Raw genomic sequence first — 24,183 nt, 5'->3', positions numbered from 1 at the left:
AAACTGTTAGGGGTGTTGAGACCAGTGGATGTGTGAGAGCACACAAGGTGACCAGGCTCAGGATGCACTGACAGACCACCAGCAGAGAGAAGCATTTGACCATACTGTTAGGAGTTGTTGGGACCAGTGGATGTGTGAGGGCACACAAGGTGATCGCTCCCGACAGACCATCAGTAGACAGCACCGTCTCACCAGACTGTTAGGAGGTGTTGGGAACAGTGGATAGGGGCACACAAGGTGACCAGGCTCAGAATGCCTTGACAGACCACCAGTAGAGAGGAGCATCTGACCACACTGTTAAGAGGTGTTGGGACCAGTGAATGGGGGCACACTAGGTGATTGCTCTCAGGATGTCCTGACAGACCATGAGTAGAGAGGAGCGTCTGACCAGACTGTTAGGAGGTGTTGGGACCAGTGGATAGGGGCACACAAGGTGACCAGGCTCAAGACGCCCCCTGCAGACCACCAGTAGAGAGGAGCATCTGACCAGACTGTTAGAAGGTGTTGGGACCAGTGGATGGGGGCACAGAACGTGACTGCGGTCAGGATGCCCTCTACAGACCACCAGTAGAGAGGAGCATCTGACTAGACTGTTAGGGGGTGTGGGACCAGTGGATGTGTGAGGGCACACAAGGTGACTGGGCTCAGGACGCCCCCTAAAGACCACCAGTAAAGAGGAGGGTCTGACCAGACTGTTCGGAGGTTATTTTGTGACCAAGGGATGTGTGAGGGCACACAAGGTGACTGGGATCAGGATGCACCCTACAGACCACCAGCAGAGAGGAGCTTCTGATCTGACTGTTAGAAGGTGTTGGGGCCAGTAGATAGGGGCAAATAAGGTGACCGGGCTTAGGAACCCCCAACAGACCACCAATAGAAAAGACCATCTGATCAGTGGATGGGGGCACACAAGGTGACCAGGCTCAAGATGCCACCTACAGACCACCAGTAGAGGGGAGCGTCTGAACAGACTGTTAGAAGTTGTTCGGACCAGTGGATGGGGGCACACAAGGTGACAGGGCTCAGGACGCCCCCTACAGACCACCAGTAGAAAAGAGTGTCTGACCAGATTGTTAAGAGGTGTTGGGACCAGTGGATGTGTGAGGGCACACAAGGTGACCGGGCTCAGGATGCCCTCTACTGACCACCAGTAGAAAGGAGCATCTAAATAGACTGTTAGGAGTTCTTCGGACCAGTGGATAGCTGTACACAAGGTGACTGGGCTCAGGACGCCCCCTACAGACTACCAGTAGAGACGCGCGTCTGATTAGACTGTTAGGAGGTGTTGGGACCAGTCGATGTGTGAGGGCACACAAGTTGACCAGGCTCAGGACGCGCCAACAGACAACCAGCAGAGAGGAGCGTCTGACCATACTGTTAGGAGGTGTTGGGACCAGTATATGAGGACACATAAGGTGACCGGGCTCAGGACTCCCCATATAGACCATCAGTAGAGCAGACTGTCTTACCTGACTGTTAGGAGGTGTTGGGACCAGTTAATGGGGACACACAATGTGACCGGGCTCAGGACCCCCGGACAGACCATCAGAAGAGAGGAGTGTCTGACCAGACTGTTAGGAGGAGTTGGGACCAGTGGATGGGGGCACAGAACATGAGCGGGATCAGGACGCCCCCTACAGACCACCAGTAGAGAGGAGCATCTGACCAGACTGTTATGGGGTGTTGGGATCAGTGGATGTGTGAGGGCACACAAGGTGACCGGACTCAGGATGACCGCTAAAGACCACCACTAAAGAGGAGCGTCTGACCAGACTGTTTGGAGGTTATTTTGTGACCAGGGGATGTGTGAGGGCACACAAGGTGCCCGGGCTCAGGACGCATCCTATAGACCACCAGTAGAGAGGAGCGTTGGACTGGACTGTTAGGTGGTGTTGGGGTCAGTGGATGGGGACAGACAAGGTGACTGGTTTCAGGACGCCCCCAACAAACCATCAGTAGAGAGGAGTGTCTGACCAAACTGTTAGGAGGTGTTGGGATCAGTGGATGTGTGAGAGAACACAAGGTGACCAGGCTCAGGATGCACCAACAGACCACCAGCAGAGAGAAGCATTTGACCAGACTGTTAGGAGGTGTTGGGCCAGTGGATAGGGCACACACGGTGACCAGGCTCAGAATGCCTTGACAGACCACTAGTAGAGAGGAGCATCTGACCACACTGTTAAGAGGTGTTGGGACCAGTGAATGGGGGCACACTAGATGATTGCTCTCAGGATGTCCTGACTTACCATCAGTAGAGAGGAGCGTCTGACCAGATTGTTAGGAGGTGTTGGGACCAGTGGATAGGGGCACACAAGGTAACCAGGCTCAGGACGCCTCATAGAGACCACCAGTAGAGAGGAGTGTCTGACCAGACTTTTAGGAGGTGTTGGCACCAGTGAAAGGGGGCACACTAGGTGATTGCTCTCAGTATGTCCTGACAGACCACCAGTAGAGAGGAGTGTCTGACCAGACTTTTAGGAGGTGTTGGGACCAGTAGATGGGGGCACACAAGGTGACTGGGCTCAGGATGCCCCTACGGACCACCAGTAGAGAGGAGCATATGACCAGACTGTTAGGAGTTGTACGGATCAGTGGAGGGGGGCATACAAGGCGACCAGGCTGAGGACGCCCCTGCCAGACTACCAGTAAAGAGGCGCGTCTGACCAAACTGTTAGGGGTGTTGAGACCAGTGGATTTGTGAGGGCACACAAGGTGATCGCTCCCGACAGACGATCAGTAGAGAGCACCATTTCACCAGACTGTTAGGAGGTGTTGGGACCAGTGGATAGGGGCATACAAGGTGACCAGGCTCAGAATGCCTTGACAGACCACCAGTAGAGAAGAGCATCTGGCCAAACTGTTAAGAGGTGTTAGGGCCAGTGGATGGGGGCAAATAAGGTGACCGGGCTCAGGAACCCCCAACAGACTACCAGTAGAGAAGACCATCTGATCCGACTGTTAGGAGTTGTTGGGACCAGTGGATGGGGGCACACAAGGTGACAGGGCTCAGGACGCCCCCTATAGACCATCAGTAGAAAGGAGTGTCTGACCGGACTGTTAAGAGGTGTTGGGACCAGTGGATGTGTGAGGGCACACAAAGTGATCAGGCTCAGGAAGCCCTCTACTGACCACCAGTAGAGAGGAGCATCTGACCAGACTGATAGGAGTTGTTGGGACCAGTGGATAAGGGCGCACAAGACAAATGGGCTCACTACCCTCCAACAGACCAGCAGTAAAGAGTAGCATCTGACCAAACAGGTAGGAGGTGTTGGGATCAGTGGGTGTGTGAGGGCACACAAGGTGACTAGGCTCAGGACGCGCCGACAGACCACTAGCAGAGAGGAGCATCTGACCATACTGTTAGGAGGTGTTGGGAGCAGTGGATGTGTGAGAGCACACATGGTGACAGGGCTCGGGACGCCCCCGACAGACCACCAGTAGAGAGGACCGTCTGATCGTCCAACAAGCACCAGCAGCTCCAATTGTTTCATTGTTCGACTTCCACAGACAGTGGGCGCCATCATGTTTGTAAGAACCATTTCCAGGTGCTGGGCTGAAGGACATTTGGTGTCACGGCCCCCATTACATGTACGGTCTCTGACATCCAAGTCACCTCCGTTTGCAGTGATGTTGTGAACAATGAAACTGGATGCTACGGAGGGGAACCGGGGTGTCTTCAGCGATGAATTTAGGTTTAGTTTGGGACCTGACGAAAGCCATGTTCATGTCTGGAGACCTGGTGGTGACCTCGATCCTGCCCCCTGCTGGTATGATGGTCTGAGTATCCATCGTATACGAAAGTCGGTACCCCCAAGTAGTGGTACGAGGGGCAATGATAGCTCAGTGATATATTCAGGACATCCTGCAGCCACATGTGTTCCTGTCTTAGTGGCTTCCAAGAGGCAGCAGGATAATGCTCAGCCGCACACACAAGGAGGTCACAGGAGCCCCCCACAACATAGTCACACTTCGTGCCCGGTTGCCACATTTATCACCAATACAAAGGTATGGAGATATCCAGATGCTCCTATTGTTAGTCTCTTTGGCAGTCACTTCAGTCTTTCCGCAGGATCTGGTCCAGGATTCCATTCTCAGGGTCTGTCTCGGCTCTGCACTCTGTCTCTGGAATCAGCTGGAGTCCATACACATCACACCTCTGCAGTACTCTGTGCTGCTCTCACCAGTACCGGGCTCCCCCTGCTCAAACAAGCTTCAGCATCAATCACCCAAGGCTCTCTCTCAGGGATACTTACAAGTCCAGCTACAGGTCAGCTCTGCTGCAGCTCCCACTAGCTGAGTCTCTCTCTTTTCTGCACTCTGTGCAGAGTCACACCAGAGTCGGGGAACAAGAGCTCGTTTTTATACCCAAACATTCAGCCAATCAGTGTGCAGATCAGGTGTTGTCAGTCCATAGCCACGAAGTCATGTGATCACTCTCTAATGGTCCCGACATGAACATAAGACAATATGCAACAATATACATTTATATAATAATGTGGGCATTTAACCCCTTACATTTTCACCCCACTTAAAATTTGTTGTCCTTAGAAATGGCTTTAAGTCCAGACACTATCATCAGCTGCATAGCTCTTTGGTGGAACCCCCACATATGGTTTATAGATCTATGGAGCGCCTCCCTATGTGGAAGTGCCATATGTTCATTAATCAGGCTTTCTGAAGGTAATATTTAAACCGTTTTTTAGTTCTTGTGGGGAGCGGGATAATGAATAGTCGCAAAATTTAGTGCCAAAAGGGGCTTGCGGTAAAAATTGTTACTGTTATAACCCAGTATTCTGGCACAGGTGAGGGAGTAAATGTCCCCCAGTGCTCCTGTGACAGACAACCACCAAGATCTCAAGGGACAGAGTAAGGTTAAAGACAGAGGAACGGGTCTGGAAAGTAATGTAGAAGGAGGAGGACGGAGCTAGAAAGAGGAGCGCAGAGTAATGCAGAAGAGAGAGAATGAGTTTAGAAGCAGGAGCACAGAGTAATATCAGAGGAAGAGAACAGAGTAATATAGACGGCAGAGGACAGGTCTAAAAGGAGGAGCACAGAATCATATAGAAGGTGGAGGTTTGGTCTAGAAGAAGGAGCATAGAGCAACGTAGGAGGATGACAGGTCTAGGAGGAGAAACACAGAATAATGTAGAAGGAGGGGGACAGGTCTAGGAGGAGCAGAGAGTAAAGTAGAAGGAGGAGGACAGGTCTAGAAGGAGCAGAGAGTAATGTAAAAGGAGGAGGACAGGTCTAGAAGGAGCAGAGAGTAATGTAGAAGGAGGAGGACAGGTCTAGAAGGAGCAGAGAGTAATGCAGAAGAGAGAGAATGAGTTTAGAAGCAGGAGCACAGAGTAATATCAGAGGTAGAGGACAGAGGAATGTAGACTGCAGAGGACAGGTCTAAAAGGAGGAGCACAGAATCATATAGAAGAAGAAGGAGCATAGAGTAACATAGGAGGATGACAGGTCTAGGAGGAGAAACACAGAATAATGTTGAAGGAGGAGGACAGGTCTAGGAGGAGCAGAGAGTAAAGTAGAAGGAGGAGGACAGGTCTAGAAGGAGCAGAGAGTAATGTAGAAGGAGGAGGACAGGTCTAGAAGGAGCACAGAATAATGTAGAAGGAGCACAGAGTAATGTAGAAGGAGGAGGACAGATCTAGGAGGAGCAGAGAGTAATGTAGAAGGAGGAGGACAGATCTAGGAGGAGCAGAGAGTAATGTAGAAGGAGCAGAGAGTAATGTAGAAGGAGGAGGACGGGGCTAGAAGGAGCACAGAATAATGTAGAAGGAGCACAGAGTAATGTAGAAGGAGGAGGACAGATCTAGGAGGAGCAGAGAGTAATGTAGAAGGAGTAATAGAGAACTCATTGACATTGATTTCACTGAGTTCATTCACATGATGTAATTTTCACACAGCATGACATATATTGTTATATACTACGCACCGCAATAGACCATTGAAGTGAATGGCCTGCGCAAATACATGGTGAATGCCCAGGAAACCTATGTATTCACTGCATATTTGCGCACCATCTCAGTGGGTCCATCTGTGTTTTTTTCTGTGTGCCCAAATACATAGGCATAAGCGATTTTCAATTGCGCAAATACGCAGTGTATTTGTGCGACCGAAATACGATTATGCCTGTGTGAACTAGCCTTAATAGTGACCCCTATAGTGGTCGCAGTAGTAATAGTGACTCTGACAGTGGCCCCAGTAAAAATAGTGACCCCTATAGTGGTCTCAGTAGTAATAGTGACTCTCATACTGGCCCCAGTAACAATATTGACCCCACAGTGGGCCAATTGGAAATAGCGACCCCCACAGTGGCCCCAGTAGAAATAGCGACCCCCCCAAGTAATATTAACCCCCTCAGTAGTAATAAACCCTCAGCAATATTATCCGCGTCAGTAATAATATTATCCCTGTCAGTAATATTAACCCCCCAGCACCAATATTAACCCCCCCCCCCAGAAACAATATTAACACCCCGCCCCCCAGGCAACAATATTAACCCCCCCCCCCCCCGAAGCAACAATATTAACACCCCCCAGCAGCAATATCAACCCCCCCAGCAGAAATATCAACCCACCCAGCAGCAATATTAACCCCCCTAACAGCAATATCAACCCCCCCAGGAGACATATCAACCCCCTCCCCCAGCAACAATATTAACCCCCCCAGAAACAATATTAACCCCCCCAGCAGCAATATTTACCCCCTGCCCCCGACCCAGCAGTGATATTAACCTCCCTCCCCCACCCAGCAGCAAAATTAACCCCCTCCCAACAGCAATATTAACCCCCTCCTTCCCATCCAGCAGCAATATTAACCCCCTCCCCCCCACCCAGCAGCAATATTAACCTCCCTCCACCCACCCAGTAGCAATATTAAACCCCCAACTCATAAACGTACCTCCTCCTCTTTGCTGTCAGCGACGCTCCCCCTGCCACACGTGGACGTCAGTGTGTAGCCCGGAACGCTTCCTCCCTGAGTCCTCTCCTGCGGAACTGAAGAGTAGGGGACTCAGGGGAGGAGGATCCCGGCTGCACACTGATGTCAGAGTGTGCGCCAGGATCTGCGTCAAGAGCGCTATTACCAGCGGGGAGCTGCGGCACCCCCACTGGTAATCGCTTCAGTGGTGAGCGTCCATTGGCATGCCGCGGGTCACATAACATGAGGCAGTGGGCCGAATTCGGCCCGCGGGCCTTGTGTTTCACACACATGGTCTAGAAGAAGGAGCACAGAGTAATGTAGAAAGAGAGAACAGAGTAATGTAGAAAGTGGAGGACAGGTCTAGGAGGAGCACAATATAATGTAGAAGGAGGAGGACAGGTCTAGAAGGAGGAGCACAAGGTAATGTAGAAGGTGGAAGACAGGTCTAGGAGGAGCAGAGAGTAATGTAGAAGGAGGACGACAAGTCTAGAAGGAGCACAGAGTAATGTAGAAGTAGGGGAGGTCTAGGAGGTGCACAGAGAAATGTAGAATGTGGAGGGCAGGTCTAGAAGGAGGAGCACAGAGTAATGTAGAAGGAGGAGGACAGGTCTAGGAGGAGCAGAGAGTAATGTAGAAGGAGGACGGCAAGTCTAGAAGGAGCACAGAGTAATGTAGAAGGAGGGGAGGTCTAGGAGGTGTACAGAGAAATGCAGAAGGTGGAGGACAGTTCTAGGAGGAGCACAGAATAATGTTGAAGGAGGACGACTGGTCTAGAAGGACCACAGAGTAATGTAGAAGGAGGAGGACAAGTCTAGAAGGAGCACAGAGTAATGTAGAAAAAGGGTAGGTCTAGGAGGACCACAGAGTAATGCAGAAGGTGGAGGAAAGGTCTAGGAGGAGGACAGAGTAACGTAGAAGGAGGGGAGGTCTAGGAGGAGCACAGAGAAATGTAGAAAGAGGAGGACAGTTCTAGGAGGAGCACAGAGTAATGTAGAAGGAGGATGACAGGTCTAGGAGGACCACAGAGTAAAGTAGAAGGAGGAGGACAAGTCTAGAAGGAACACAGAGTAATGTAGAAGGAGGGGAGGTCTAGGAGGTGCACAGAGTAATGTAGAAGATGGAGGACAGTTCTAGGAGGAGCACAGAGTAATGTAGAAGGAGGGGAGGTCTAGGAGAAGCACAGAGTAATGCAGAAGGTGGAGGACAGGTCTAGGAGGATCAGAGTAATGTAGAAGGTGGAGGACAGGTTTAGAAGGAGCACAGAGTAATGTAGAAGGTGGAGGACAGGTTTTTCAAGCAGTTCGGAGTTGCCAGATTGGGCGAAAGATGATAAGTCAAGGGACAGCTTCTTAAGAATGTGTGTGAGATTTGTCCGCTCGGGTCCAGCTTCTGGAACAGACCATTGCTGGTACCCCAGTCACCATTGCTGCAGCTCCGGACTTGGGGGTCGAACCTAGGCTGGCGCTACCTGACGTGTTTTCGGGTGACCATATGTCGTTCTTCGTTTTCCATGATGCATGCCTGTTATATTTTGAATTATGCCCTCTCTCGTCTGGTTCAGAGTACCAGAAGGTGGACATAATCAATTCACGCTTGAGAGGCGACCCGCAACACTGAGCATTTTTGCTGCCTTCTGACTCAGCACCCCGCCAATCAGTTGACGCCCTTTTCTTGGCCCTTGGGCAGATATATGATGAGCCAGATAGAACGGGGTATGCTGTGAGTAAGTTGTTGGGCCTTCGGCACGGTAGTCGTTCTGCGGAAGAGTTCTGTTCTCAGTTTCGGCAGTTTTGTGTGGAGTCTAGATGGAATGACCGTGCTCTGAAAGATTTGTTTCTGGCTGGGTTGTCAGAGTCAGTTAAAGATCTGTTGTTGTCACATTCAAAACCCGAGACTTTAGAACAGGCTATGACGATTGCTGTAAAGGCCGACCATTGTCTTATGGCCCGACGCAAGACTCAGACCAAACCGCCCAAGATCCTATCCAAGAATTTGACCGTGACCTCTACCACCAATGATGTGGAGGCAAAGGACGTGGGCTCCTTGTCCCTGAAGGAGAGCAAGGAATTCCGGTTCAGGAACCAGTTATGCCTTTATTGCGGAGGTCCAGGTCATCGGGTTGCCAGTTGCCCCAAGAAAGAGCCGTCTGGAAACTTCCGCTCCTAGGCGATGTCCGGAGGGATCGCCTAGGAGCACAGGTACTTCAAGAATGTTCTAAAGTGTTGGTGCCATTCTCTATTATGTATTCCACCTATAACCTCAAAGGTCGGGCCTTCATTGATTCAGGGGCTGCCGCGAACTTTGTTAATTCTGAGTTTGTCAAGTCTATGTCCGCACACCTGTTACCTGTGAACCCTCCAATCAGGGTCTTGGGTATCGATTCCACCCCGTTGTCAGGGGGTCAATCAGTACAAAAGACCCATGAACTAGTTTTTTCTGTAGGAGTGCTACATTCAGAGGTGTGCTCATTCCTAGTGATAGAGAACCTTTCCATGGATTCCCTGGCTCCGGCAGCACAACCCCCAGTTTGATTGGTCCACCTCTGAACTAGTACAGTGGGGGCAAGGTTGTGGTGAGCACTTAGTCTCCGTCCATGTGCACTCCACTAAGTGTCAGGTCAAGGGGTTACTTCCGTATATTGAGGATTTTGCTGATGTCTCCTCCAAACAATTTTCTGAGACATTACCCCCACACCGGGAATGGGATTGTAAGATCGATCTTATTACCGGAACCAAGAACCCTAAAGGGGGAATATATAACGTAACTGTCCCTGAACGCGAGGCTATGAAGGAGTATATCAGTGAGAGTCTCGCCAAGGGACATATTCGTCCTTCTGAATCGTCTGCAGGGGTAGGGCTATTTTTTGTTGAAAAAAAGAATGGTGGGCTCCGGCCCTGCGTTGATTATGGAGCCTTGAACAGGATAACCATCAAGAATCAGTACTCCTTGCCGTTGATCCCTGATCTCCTCAACCAGGTTGTAGGGGCGCGTTGGTTCTCCAAATTAGACCTCCGGGGGACCTATAATCTCATCCATATCAGAGGGGGGGATGAATAGAAGACGGCATTTAATACTCCGTTGGGGCGTTTTGAATGTCTAGTCATGCCATTCAGCTTATGTAACGCGCCAGCTATTTTTCAAGGTTTTATGAATACCGTTTTCCATGATATTCTGGGCGCATTTATGGTTGCTTATTTGGATGACATCCTGATATTGTCTCGGAGAGCCATGTCAGGCATTTAAGGACCGTGCTGTTCCGTCTTCGAGCCCATCAATTATATGCTAAGTTGGAAAAATGCCTATTCGGTGTACAAGAGATTGCTTTTTTTAGGATATGTCATTTCAAGAGGGCTTTTTCTACAGCACCGGTGTTGGCTCAGCCAGAGCTAAATCGCCCATTCATCATAGAAGTAGATGCCTCCGAGCATGGTGTGGGTGCTGTTCTCTTGCAGGAATCACTGGGCCGACCTGGTCTCCAACCCTGTGCATTCTTTTCCAGAAAGTTCAACCCGGCAGAACGCAACTGTGATATTGGCAACAGGGAATTGTTAGCCATAAAATGGGCTTTTGATGCGTGGAGACATTTCTTAGTTTTCGCTCGTCATACTATTACAGTTCTCACTGACCATAAGAATCTGGTTTACCTGGAGTCCGCTAAGCACCTGAATGCACATCAGGCCAGTTGGGCATTGTTTTTTTCGTGTTTCAATTTTGTAGTCACTTATGTGCCAGGGTCCAAGAACGTCAAGGCTGATGCATTGTCAGGCAGCTTCCGAGCTCCCGAGGTAGAGGACCCTCAGAACATTCTAGGCCCGGGCGTGGTTGTCACCGTGCTTACATCTGACACTTCTGCTTGACTTCAGTCAGTCCAGCAGTCAGCCCCCCAGGGCCTTCCTGAGGGAAGGCTATTTGTACCCCAAGCCCTACGACTCCTCATACTGGAGAAGGTTCATTCGTGAGTGTTAGCTGGACATCCTGGGGTCCGAGGCACCCAGGAGCTGTGTGGCCATTGTTACTGGTGGCCACAAATGTCTCGGGACGTCCGGGAGTTCGTCAAGTCCTGCCAGATCTGTGTCCGAGGGAAGAGTGTACAGAGGAGTCCTGAAGGTCCGCTTTGTCCTCTTCCTGTTCCAGAGAGACCATGGACCCATCTGTCGATGGATTTTATTACCAACCTGCCCGAGTTCCAGGGGTGCTCGGTTATCTGGGTGGTCGTTGACAGGTTTTCCACAATGGCACATTTTACCGCTCTTAAGTAGCTTCCGTCTGCACCTGAGTTAGCCACCTTGTTTATCAGGGAAATTGTGCGCCTGCATGGGGTCCCTGAGGATATTGTTTCTGACCGGGTTTGGACGGCGTTTTGCAAGAATGTCAGTATCAGATTGTCATTTTCCTCTGCCTTCCATCCGGAGTCAAATCAATAATCATACACATTCAGTGTCTGGTGTGTCTCCGTTTTTCAGTAATTATGGATTTAATCCCTGGTTTTCGGTGTCTTTCCCCTCCTCTTCCAATAATCCAGCTGATGACGGGAGGTGTGGGGGAAGGTGCAGAGCAACTTGGAGCAGTCCAAGGATGTGATGCTGAGGAGAAGTAGAGGTACTCGTACTATCTCTGAACCCCTGTCTGTGGGGCAGTTGGTGTACCTGTCTTTGAAAAATCTGAAGTTAAAGGTTCCTTCGTTGAAGCTGGCTCCCCGATTTGTGGGCCCATTTCCTATCATGAAAGTAATTAGTCTGTTGGCATACGAGCTAGCGCTACCGGATACATGGAGAATCCACAGGGTGTTCCACAAGTCACTCCTCAAGAGGTACGTCCCTCCAGTGGTGCTCAACTACGGTCTCCCGCCCACCCTAGTTCAGGGCAAAAAGGAATACGGGTGGATAAGGTCCTGGATTCTAGAAGAGTACAGGGTGCCCTCCAGTATCTCATTTTCGCTCCACGTTTAGTCCGCTTCTTCCACAGGACTCATCCCCTTAAACCCGCTCGGGTTCTAGGGGGTCCCGAGGCCCCCTGTAAGAAGGGGGGGCGTACTGTTAGGACCGCCAGATGTGCTGGGGCCTGGGCTGGCGTCTCTGTACGGGGTTCCCCTACTCTGGTGGTTGGTTGTGGCGGCGCATCCTGCATCGTGTGCTGGCACACCCACCCGCACGGCGCTTGGCTCAGTGCGCGCCGCCGGGGGAGGCGGTTTCATGAGTTCCCCTGGTGGTCTTGTGAATTCTCCTCGCCCCCCTGGTCGGGGAGTTCCATATATGGACCATCTCAGCCAGTTCCTCCTTGCCAGTGTTTGGTTTAGCTTCTGTTCAGCTGGTCACCCGCTATCATTGACCTGACATTTAGTGCTTTGACTTCTGCTTGACTCTGACTTGCCTTTGGTTTATCCCCTCTGTACTGTGTATGTGCTTACTGGTTTTGACCCGGCCTGTTGTTACTTCTATTTGGTTGCTGTGTTGTCTCTGTCTGCTAGTCAGGTTCCCACTAGCCTGCTTCCCTGTCCCTCTTTCCTGGGGTCCCTGACACTAGTTCAGTGTAAAGATTGTCACCCAGTTGTCGCCCTGGGGTTTAGCCCACCTGGGCAAGTAGGTAGGGACACGGGAGAGGGTTGGCATAGGTTTCCCTGTCCACCAGTCCCTGGCCAGCCCTAGCATGACATTAATGCTGTGTTCATTGTCACTCACACATTTGGCTGGGTCCATATTCATTCAGTAACTTTCTCTCCACTGTAGTCTTTTCACAGGCACTAAGGACCTTTTTCCGGGGTTCCCTTTCCATAACGGGGGTTCAGCTGTGTCCATTGAGCTGGAGCGGACGGTGTCCCAGCACTGCCATGGCCCCTGCTCATCCTCCACCAATCAACTGAAGCTACAGGCTCGAAAGAAGCTGTACTTTGCCTGTGTGGTGTGTTTTATCTTCATGATCGGAGAAGTTGTAGGTAAGTTGAGGACTTAGAGTTGACTCTATGTGTCGTGCTATGTGCACTCCCATGATGCTTGTGTCTGCTTCTAGGAGGGTATATTGCCCATAGCCTGGCCATTATGACGGATGCAGCCCATCTCCTCACTGACCTGGGCAGTATGTGTGTTAGCCTTTTCTCCCTGTGGATATCCAGCCGGCCACCAACAAAGGACATGACGTTCGGCTGGCACCGGTCAGGTAGGTGTAGGACCGTCCCATTAACAAGGTCATATTATATAATGGATCTGACACCTGACCACTGACCTATCGTGATTTACCCAGTCATTACGTCTCAGAACCGGGTGATCTGCACCACTGAAGCCTGCAGACTTCCATGTCCTACAGTACAAGGTGTAGTCAAAAAGCCAGATCCATCGCTATATCTCAGTACTGGTGTCCTGCATGGGAATTACAATAGCACACTTGAATAGGAAAGCATAGATTACTACACAATAGTATGGCGCATGGACTCCAGTACATGGATTTCAATTGTAGCTCCTCCGTCTTTGTCGCCAAAAAATACTGACCAATGTAAAAATGGGTGTGCTCAGGGGCATGGCTTATGACAATGTAACATTTTACCTTTTAGTGGCTTCTATAGTAATAGTGTGCCATCATATTGCCTTGTTAATAGCCCCAATAATTACAGCGCCTCCAATAGTGTCCCAAATAATGACCATGTGGCTCTTAAGGCCGCCTGCAGACGAGTGGGTCGGATCCGGCGGCGAGAATTCTCGCCGCGAGACCCGACCCGAGCGCCTGCAGAGACGAGCATGTACTCACCCGCGCCCGGCGGCCCCGACTCTTTCATGTGCCGGCCAAACCGCGGCTGTCTGCATAGGAGTGCGTATTGTAATGCACTCCTATGCAGGCTTTGAGCGGCGGAAATCCCGCCAAAGGATTTCCGCCCGTGTGCAGGCGGCCTAAGAGGCCTAAGATCCCAATATTAGTAGTGCACCCTCGATAGTAATGTTGAGTAATGGTGCATTCCTTTAGTGGCCACATAAATACGATTGGGGCCACTATTGGAGATACATTATAAATGACACGCACCCTTAATTGCCCAATAGTAATAGTGCGCCCCCTTAGTACCCTTGAGCAACAATCATGGCTACAAGTATGGAGATACGCTGCTTTCTTCCCTGGCATTTGTGTTCCTGTACATACAGCACAGACCCTGAAGGGATGAAGCAGGTTCTCTATATACAGAAGCCACGGTGGCTGGAGCAGAGCTGCTTCGGTGGGTAAATCTACCTGCGACCATGGTTGCATCTACCACCGTTATCATAGCTTCCTACCAAACTTCTCTAGAGATGTCACAGAGAAGTTCCAGCTTGCAAAGCCCAAAGTCTAAAACATCTAGACAATTCGTCATTGTGGAAATCAACAAGAAAACTCCAGAAAATCACATGCCTTAGCATATGACCCTGTGATGTCTTCATATGTCTTCTAGAAATCCTGGGGGCATTGGCTTCCATCTTCTCCATCTGGGTTGTCACTGGGGTCCTGCTGTACCTAGCCACTGCCCGGATCATCAATAACGACTATGACATCGATGGACACGTCATGCTCATCACTTCAGGCTGTGCTGTCGTTGTCAACATCATGTGAGTGTCTTACACACCGTGTCAGTCCACCTCCTGGCGGTCACATCTCCATGTCCGATGACATTGTATATAGAGGCCAGAACTGGTCCATCCCAGTGACTGCTGACAGCTGAAACGCTTCATTAGATGTTCTGGTCTTGAATTTGGCTTCCCAGGGCCCTGGTGACTTATCCATAGGTCAGCACTTCATGCCTGGTATCTGCCCCTTGCGTAAAATAATCTGCTGTCTACAATCTTTTGTGTGAACTTTAGGCTAAGGAACAATATCATAGATCATTGTTTTTCCTGAATATCATAGATGTTTTCTGTACAAGATGGCGTTGTTCATCAGCTTTTATGTTGAATTTGCGGAGAATGTAAGATTAGGATTATTCCCTATTAGTGATACCTGATGTGTCTTGTATTTCGCAGTATGGCCTACATCCTCCACCAGTCCACCAGCTTTCATGGGCACAGCCACGGCTCAGGATATGAGAAGATCGGAGATAGTCAAAGCAGCGGGCTGTCTCTTCACCTGGGTCACCATGGCAATACAAGTGTCCGAGCAGCGTTCATTCATGTGATTGGAGACCTTCTACAGAGTATTGGCGTGATGGTGGCAGCCATCATTATTTACTTTAAAGTGAGTACCATGATCATGGGATGGGCTGCGGTACAAGGGTGCTCACCATAAACTGAAATTGCAAAATAGATGAGGGGCCAAACATAAAAGAGATGGAGTAAAGAAGGGACAACGACTGATGGGGTGTAAGGGGTGTACGCAAAGTTAGAGTGGATGACAAGAGGAAGAGTAGGGTAGATAATCAGGAGCTGACCAGATGACAAGAAGAGGAATGAGGGGGATAATGAGGATATTGAACAGAGGACGCGAGGGCAAGTGGAGGAAGACAATCTGGAGAGGGAGCAGAGGACGCGAGGGGAAGTTAAGGAGGACAATCTGGAGACGGAGCAGAGGACGCGAGGGGGAGTGGAGGACGACAATCTGGAGTCGGAGCAGAGGACGCGAGGGGGAGTGGAGGAGGACAATCTGGAGTCGGAGCAGAGGACGCGAGGGGGACGGAGCAGAGGACGCGAGGGGGAGTGAAGGAGGACAATCTGGAGACGGAGCAGAGGACGCGAGGGGGAGTGAAGGAGGACAATCTGGAGACGGAGCAGAGGACGCGAGGGGGAGTGAAGGAGGACAATCTGGAGACGGAGCAGAGGACGCGAGGGGGAGTGAAGGAGGACAATCTGGAGACGGAGCAGAGGACGCGAGGGGGAGTGAAGGATGACAATCTGGAGACGGAGCAGAGGACGCGAGGGGGAGTGGAGGACGACAATCTGGAGACGGAGCAGAGGACGCGAGGGGGAGTGGAGGACGACAATCTGGAGTCGGAGCAGAGGACGCGAGGGGGAGTGGAGGAGGACAATCTGGAGTCGGAGCAGAGGACGCGAGGGGGAGTGGAGGAGGACAATCTGGAGTCGGAGCAGAGGACGCGAGGGGGAGTGGAGGAGGACAATCTGGAGTCGGAGCAGAGGACGCGAGGGGGACGGAGCAGAGGACGCGAGGGGGAGTGAAGGAGGACAATCTGGAGTCGGAGCAGAGGACGCGAGGGGGAGTGGAGGACGACAATCTGGAGACGGAGCAGAGGACGCGAGGGGGAGTGGAGGACGACAATCTGGAGTCGGAGCAGAGGACGCGAGGGGGAGTGGAGGAGGACAATCTGGAGTCGGAGCAGAGGACGCGAGGGGGAGTGGAGGAGGACAATCTGGAGTCGGAGCAGAGGACGCGAGGGGGAGTGGAGGAGGACAATCTGGAGTCGGAGCAGAGGACGCGAGGGGGACGGAGCAGAGGACGCGAGGGGAAGTGAAGGAGGACAATCTGGAGACGGAGCAGAGGACGCGAGGGGGAGTGAAGGAGGACAATCTGGAGACGGAGCAGAGGACGCGAGGGGGAGTGGAGGACGACAATCTGGAGTCGGAGCAGAGGACGCGAGGGGGAGTGGAGGAGGACAATCTGGAGTCGGAGCAGAGGACGCGAGGGGGAGTGGAGGAGGACAATCTGGAGTCGGAGCAGAGGACGCGAGGGGGAGTGGAGGAGGACAATCTGGAGTCGGAGCAGAGGACGCGAGGGGGAGTGGAGGAGGACAATCTGGAGTCGGAGCAGAGGACGCGAGGGGGAGTGGAGGAGGACAATCTGGAGTCGGAGCAGAGGACGCGAGGGGGAGTGGAGGAGGACAATCTGGAGACGGAGCAGAGGACGCGAGGGGGAGTGAAGGAGGACAATCTGGAGACGGAGCAGAGGACGCGAGGGGGAGTGAAGGAGAACAATCTGGAGACGGAGCAGAGGACGCGAGGGGGAGTGAAGGAGGACAATCTGGAGACGGAGCAGAGGACGCGAGGGGGAGTGAAGGAGGACAATCTGGAGACGGAGCAGAGGACGCGAGGGGAAGTGAAGGAGGACAATCAGGAGTCGGAGCAGAGGACGCGAGGGGGAGTAGAGGACAATCAGAAGATGAAGTAGGGGACGTAGGGGGGGAGTGAGGAGGACAATCATGAGAAGGAGCAGAGGATACGAGGAGTGGATTCATCATTCTCTTTCTACTCTATAACTGGTCTTAAGTTGGAGTTGTATTTATTTTCTCATTACAGCCCCAGTACAAGATTGCTGATCCCATCTGCACCTTTCTCTTCTCCATCTTTGTACTGGGAACAACAGCCACCATTTTACGTGATGTGTTTTGGGTTCTGATGGAAGGTAAGTCTGGAAATTGGGCAGCTGGCAGAAATGGAGGATACATGGCAGAGAGTCCACTTCTGTACCTAGTAATGGAGCCAGACTGAGGTCATGCATAGTCCTGAACAGGACGTGTAGGCAGTAAAGAAACATATCTGGTCCTGTTGGGTCCTACGTGAAGGCTTTTTATTATGTTTTCAACCAGAAGCAGAACTTGAAGCTGCTTGGCCTCACTGCAGAATCTCTAACAGTGCCCCCAGACTATAATGCTTCATTCATTGTACCGATCTCCTTATGTGGGAAAGATTGCTTTTGGGCCCAGTAAGACTCATTAGTTCAAGCATGACCTGTGTGAGAGTAGTAAGAAATGTACAAAAAACTGAAAGTATCCTTCACCAATGAAAATACAGTAGGCTTAGGGTCAGGCACTTGATGTAGATCCCACAATGATGGGCAGAAGAAGGAAACTTCCCAAGTGATGTTTAGGTGTGGTTAACTCCAATGCCAACCCCTCTCACAGTCATATTGTCCCTAAAAGTTATCTCAGTTGCTCCTTAGCAATAGACTGAGAACTGTGGCTAAACAGTAACATTGCATAGTAAGTGGACTCTTCTGTTCTTTTTTTGACAACACTGAGGTGTTAAATGAGAAATGCTAGGTTCTTACCCCCTTGAAGGATCAGAGATGGTGCCAGCTTCATCTGGAGCCCTTCAACTTCACGGGCTCCTTAGCATTTGCATTAGGCTTGCCTGTGTGTTACGTATACATCAGGTTAATAGGACGTCCTGTATATATAAGTTTTTCCTGCACACTTTATGGTTTCCTCAATACTACTGTCTCTCCAGTCTCAAGCATTTTCAGGTTCATTTTATCCTTATTTCCGGTAACAGGCAGGCCCCGCAGTATCGCATATGGCACAGTGAAAGAAGTCCTCATGTCCGTACAAGGGGTCCGGTCTGTGCACAGTCTTCGGCTTTGGGCTCTCACCCTCAGTCAGAATGTGGTGTCTGTGCATCTGGCAATAGGTAAGTTGACAAAATTTACTGTGATCTAAGCAGAGACCCAACAGGAGAATTCTAAAATGCTTCCCATTCGCTTTGATCAACTGTTGCTCCTCTTCCACATTCACTTCTAGTGGACAATGCATCTTTTTTGCATCTGACCAATTCTCCATTTTCATTTGCAGATGAGACTCGTGAATCTGATGTTGTTCTCCAAGAAGCCACAGAACTTCTTCAAACCAAATTTGAGTTCTTTATTAGCACAATCCAAGTGGAGAGATATGTGGAAGACATGGCCGTGTGCCCACAGTGTCAAGACCCAACTGGATGACCAAAATGCCTTCTCAAAACCTCCCCATCCATCAGTCCAAGTGGAACCAGGAACTAGAGCATGCTAGACATTGGTCACAGACATGGGTTTCAAACCATCGGTCATTGATTCATGCTTTATCCAGAAATCTGATGAGATAGCCATTCTTCCTTCAGCTGATAAAGAGCTAGAGTCAAGCTAAATGCAGGAAATGTCTGAGAGCTTCAGCAAAATTCTCTGAGGAGCAAATCGCGGTGTCTCAGAGATTAGATCTGCAATGTACGTAATGTCTAAGGTAATATAGAACTTCAGGCATAGAGGAGAGCAATGTACCATAAGGAAGTATCTTCCTACAAGCAGCGCCAATCTTATCCATGGCCATGTCTAGTATTGCAGCTTAGTTACATTTGAGTTCATACTAGACACACAAAGAGGATGGCTTTAAGAGAATAAATGAGAGTCGGAGATCACAAGAAGTCACTTATTGCTGTCCCATTCCTCAGGATTCATATAACGCAATGAACCTGCAGTTGTACTAGTTTTTCCTCACCGTATGGCCAAAGCTTCTCCGTAATCCAAGAGTAAGGCGGTCCAGATTTTCATAGCAACACCTCCATACACATTGCCATGCCATCCCATCTCCCTCATGCAGTAGAAGTTTTGGCCTGATTCACTGAGACATTAGTTATAACTTTCATCATATCCCAACCTATTGGGCAGCACCATATCCATGATGCGCCACTCACAGCAGTCCCTGCCCATAGTGGCACATTTTCTTAGGAACATATGGGTCTCTGGAGCTTGGGAGAAAACCAGAGAGCATGAAGGAAACCCAAACTCTGTGCAGGTGTTTCTTGTATCACACAACCCAACAGCCGATTATGCCATCAGCTTGGTGTTTAGTCTAGATGACACCAGTCAGTTGAGCCTGAATTTCCAGGTACTGAGCAGAATTAACCAATTTGCCGGTTGTCCTTGATTGTGCTTCTCGCAGGACTTGTATAGTCACTATTCCACATTAAGTAGTCTTCCCAAGTGCCATGCCCAGATCGGGGTAACTCCATTTATCACCATCGCTCACCCCACCCCTATCATGTGATTGTGACCCATGCCCAGCCGTCACCTCTGGTTCCACTTCACCTATGCAGCGTTCTGCCGACATTCCAAAGTGAAGCGTGACGCCCCATCACTGCCGTGACGCCATATAATGTGAGCTCCCACCTTGGTCAGATATTGTGCAATCTATCGTGTCCTGTGATATGAGAGCTTTAATGTCATGTGTCGTACATATGTGTGTGTGGGCCAGACTGCCGGTTGTGATATGACCTCTGCAGGCCGAGTGTCAGAATTAAAATGTAGGGTATGAGTAGTGCCAAAGCCGAATACACCAGAAGGTCAGACGGATGGCGTGGCTGCTTCTTAATACTTCCTGCTTCTTCTGTTATGGAAGAAGATAGACAGGGTCTCTGCCTCGGACACTCCTGGTGGAGGTTGAAGACCTTTTGTACTTGGCCTCTTTGGGTGACCTTTGTCTCTGCTGCCCACAAATTTTGTAGATCAGGGAGGGAACGTACCGGCCTTAGGGATGGATATGTAGCCCATTGCGGTACCCTGCTGCCAATAAGAAGCAAACCCTAAGCTACATGGTGATATTACATAGGACAATCATGTCACCACAATCCCTCATAATGGAGCTTTTTAGGACTTTTCTTCTTAGCTTAGACCTCCGCGTTTCTCATCCACAGGGTGAAGAAGCTGATGTAAGGAACCTTTCTAAAACAGAGTTGGATGGCTATGGCTCTGGTTCGTTTGCTACCAATCGCATGGCATTCTTTTCATGTGTTTGAACGTGTTAAGCCTTTATGTAACGGAAGTGAAAACGTGAAGCCTATTTATGTAACGAGGTCATAAACTAGAGCAGCAGGGAATATAAACCACTGATCCAAAGTAGTGTTCAGGTCAAAAGACAAGCCCCCCAAAGGCTATCGGGCAGGTGACAAGTGTGTTTTCGTCTGTCCAGGGGTCATCTCCACACCGGCAGCGTCTTCATGTTGTGATGAAAGATTGTGTTTACAGAGCAAGAGACGCTCTCTAGTGTGACCGAAATCCACACCCTACAATCCGATACTCCATGAACGTAGCCTGAAATGATGGGTCAGACAAAAATACCAAGTCCTGAGCTATACGGTAAAGTCTCTAAATCAGCAGGAAGCTAGGGCTGTAATTCAGACTGATGGATGGAACAGCAGTAGACAGAGGTTCTAGCAGTCTGGTTATTCACACCAGCAGATTTGTTGTAGAAAGTTCTGCAATGGAGAATCTGTTTCATTCACATCAGGGCGGTTGTTTGGGCAGTAAGCGCATGGATTTCTGTACGCCTCAGTCTGATATGTGGAACAGTCGCTGAAATTTCTGGATCAAACCTGGAATGGGTTCCTGCAGCCTGAAGGCTCATTCACGTGAAGTCAACGGGAATGCGTAAATCCACATGTATGAAGGGCTGCCGATAAGTCTTTGGCTTTACCCAGAAAGAAATGAGATAGAAGATGAAACTTTACATTTCTCTCACATCCTCTCCACGGATGCCGACACACTTCTTACATCGGGATTCCAAGTTCTGTAAGCCTGATAAAAAGAAGGATTTCGGTTGTACCTCAGACCAGTCATCCGTAGCAGCCAGGGCATCAGAAATGGTGTGAAATTTGGTCCCCTTGAGGTGTTTCTTCAGGTTTGGAAACAGATGATAGTCACAGGTAGCTAGATCTGGTGAGTAAGGTGGGTGGTCCACCAGCTGGAAGCCTAGCTCCACCAGTTTTGCCGTGGTCGCTTGTGCAGTGTGAGCGGAGGCGTTGTCTTGCAGGAACAAAATTCCTTTGGACAGCTTGCCACGCCTTTTGGCCTTCAGAGCTGCCTTCAATTGGTCCAAAAGTTCAATGTAATCCCATGCATTGATGGTGGAACCATTGTGAAGGTCGTCCACTAGCAGCACGGCCTCCTTATCCCAGAACACAGACGCCATCACCTTAATGGCTGAGAACCACTGGGCCTCCCCTCTCTGACTGCTCCTTGGTTTCAGGGTCATACAAATAAATCCAGGTCTCATCCATAGTGACCAGTCGGTCCAGGAAGTTCTTATCAGTCCGGAAACGCTGACAAATGGAGCGGGAAGTTTTCACTTGATGCTTTTCTGATCTGTTGTCACACATTTGGGGACCCACTTTGCAGATAGCTTCTTCATGGATAATGACACAAACCCGTTCACCATAAACCCCCATGATGTCGGCTATTCCTGCAGCCGGCCGATCCTCCGGTATGAGGTTGTGCGCAGCATCGGCGATCTCCGGAACAACAACCCCTCTCGGTTGTCCAGGACGTTCCTCATCATTGGGGCTGAAGTGGCCACCCAGTTCATAACTGTAGAATATGAAGGGCATTGACCCCCCCGATGTCTGCCACATATCACCAGGAATATCCTGTGCCGACTTTATCACTCCTCTGCTCTCATTGGCTGTGAACATCGCCTTAGACGCCGCCATGTTGTTTTCCCGCGTGCCGAGATCACTGTTGTCATAAGCTACAAACACATATATTAGACATAAGGCTTTCATGTGATGTAACATTCGTTACCATAGAAGCAAAGCACACAAAGCCAAAGCCTTCTCAGCACCCCCTCGGATTATGCGTATTCATGCTTGATATCAGTCGGTGCACTTGCTTCTTTTGTGTGCATGAAAAACTGTAAATACGTGCGCAAAAATAAAACCACAAGCGGAGCCGGATACGCATTTTAAAACACGCGTTTTAAAACACGGCAGCACGTCTGTGCGAATTTGGCAGCTGCAGGTATCTTGGTATGGATGCCCGTAGCGGTTCCTCCATGTGAGAAGGTGGCCCAAGAGCCTCGCTAGGGTGAAGAACCTCCTGAGTAGCTCAGATCCTGCGCTGATCGCATCCATTAGGCTTCACCTTCTTAACCTAGCCCCCTCCCACATATGAAATGCGTCAGCCACTGACAATTCTGAGCGGATAACATTGAAAGCAGAGCGTGACATTATAATAAGCGTCCACACAGGACGGTCCCCAAGAGGAGGGCTCGGTGGTTACTGCTCGCCAACGTGTGGTCAATAGAACAGAATAGACCGCTGTCATACGAGTTAATCTCTGGGCTTGTCGTAGACGCATGTGCCAGGCCGACCCAAATCACAGCTGCCTAGATCGCTGTGTGGTCGGGTCTGTAGGCCAGTGGTTGGACAGTTAATAGAAGTGCGCCCGTATTACACTCATGTGAACCCGGCCTACAGATGAAGGGTAATTGTCAGCTCTAGGGGTCGGTCGGCTGTCGGGTGTGTCTGGATTTCGCTCACACGTCGTCCAGTGTCGTGTCTTGTGTCTCTGGTCTATCACACAGTGTGTGTACTTTGTCCTTCCATGCTACTGTAGGGGAGGCTCCCCGGGTCGTCGGAGATTAGGTGGAAGGCTCAGCGCCATTAGTCAATGCGGCTGAGGTGTAATAACAAAAACAGCAGAGCTGTCCTTCAATCTCAGACAATCCTGGTAAGTATGTGACCCCCCTCCTCAGAGCAGGCGGCTGGCAGGGGCCTATAGAGAATCTCATTTCCAGGAACGGTGGGGGGTGCAGATCATTGCTGCTCGGCTCACCGGAATGACGATGGCAGGACCTGCACATTGTAACAGCCGTTCCAGAGCCATCTGATACAATGTGATTAGAACGCTACATGTGATACCACGTAGCGTGTTTAGGATACAATCTGCAAGTCGTGGTGTCACATGGAGCGCGAGGGCGCTGCGGCTAATCAGCGCCATAGTCAATATGGAGATCAGGAGTCGAGCTGTAATACCAGGCCAGAATAGAGGAAAGCCCCTGCCAGGCCCCGTGATGGGCGCGGGTGCTCATACTCCCCCTGCTGGTTGTATAGATGGTGTTTGTGACACTGTGGTCTCGTCGTCACCTTGTGACTGTATATTTGTATCTCTCGTTGTGCTCTACACAATGTTTTTTTTAGATATAATAAAGAAAATAAAAGAAATGGTCTGTGCCGTAATGATGTAACCGCCGCCGCCACTGCGTATCCAAGCAACCGGAGAGAAGCATCGTGGCGATGAAACCGCCACCACGTATCTAAATACATAACCAGAGGTGAGCCCCGTAGCGCTGTCACGTGTCCAAGCAACCGGACATAAGTACCGCAATGATTGAACCGGGGGCGCTGCCACATATTCATCCACAATAATCAGAGATAAGCCAAATGGTGACATTGTGGGGGTGAGGCAGCCTGCAAAGACACTAGAAGCGAGATGACCACCACTGGCTGCCCACCCTGGTCAGAGCCCGAATGTCGTGGAACTATCGCACAGGCCAAACATCCACCCCTCCGGCTGAAGTAAAGGAAGTAGTGACACACGCACGTGCGCACCGCTGCCCCCCAGGGATAAAAGGACCCACAAGATACATTAACTAACGCTCTGCCATATGGCCAATTTCAAACAAACATACCCATGAGCTCCCATCTGCCCCTCTTACACTCACCCCGTCCCGATTGCTCACCATAGTCACGGGATGGCCTTCCGCCCTTCATACACACACTTGGTGGCCGGCTGAACTCTCGCATCCACACAAGACCGACATTAAACCAAATGCACATG

At 50.4% G+C, this 24,183-nt stretch overlaps 1 protein-coding gene across 1 annotated transcript in view; it reads left to right on the top strand.

The window, feature by feature from the left end:
* SLC30A3 (solute carrier family 30 member 3) overlaps nt 1-21,690 on the top strand; it is a 43,882-nt gene extending 22,192 nt beyond the window's left edge. Inside the window, exons 2-8 of the mRNA XM_066594351.1 lie at nt 12,657-12,862; nt 12,937-13,083; nt 14,339-14,492; nt 14,904-15,114; nt 17,124-17,229; nt 18,099-18,233; nt 18,395-21,690. Of these exons, the coding sequence (XP_066450448.1) occupies nt 12,657-12,862; nt 12,937-13,083; nt 14,339-14,492; nt 14,904-15,114; nt 17,124-17,229; nt 18,099-18,233; nt 18,395-18,540 (1,105 nt within the window). The 3' untranslated portion in view covers nt 18,541-21,690. The remainder of the gene's footprint in view (nt 1-12,656; nt 12,863-12,936; nt 13,084-14,338; nt 14,493-14,903; nt 15,115-17,123; nt 17,230-18,098; nt 18,234-18,394) is intronic.
* Nucleotides 21,691-24,183: the final 2,493 nt, after the last annotated feature.

The sequence above is a fragment of the Eleutherodactylus coqui genome, chromosome 1, assembly GCF_035609145.1.
Source record: "Eleutherodactylus coqui strain aEleCoq1 chromosome 1, aEleCoq1.hap1, whole genome shotgun sequence".
Classification (NCBI taxonomy): domain Eukaryota; kingdom Metazoa; phylum Chordata; class Amphibia; order Anura; family Eleutherodactylidae; genus Eleutherodactylus; species Eleutherodactylus coqui.
The sequence above is the reverse complement of the archived record's forward strand: the minus strand, read 5'-3'. Positions and strand labels throughout refer to the sequence as shown.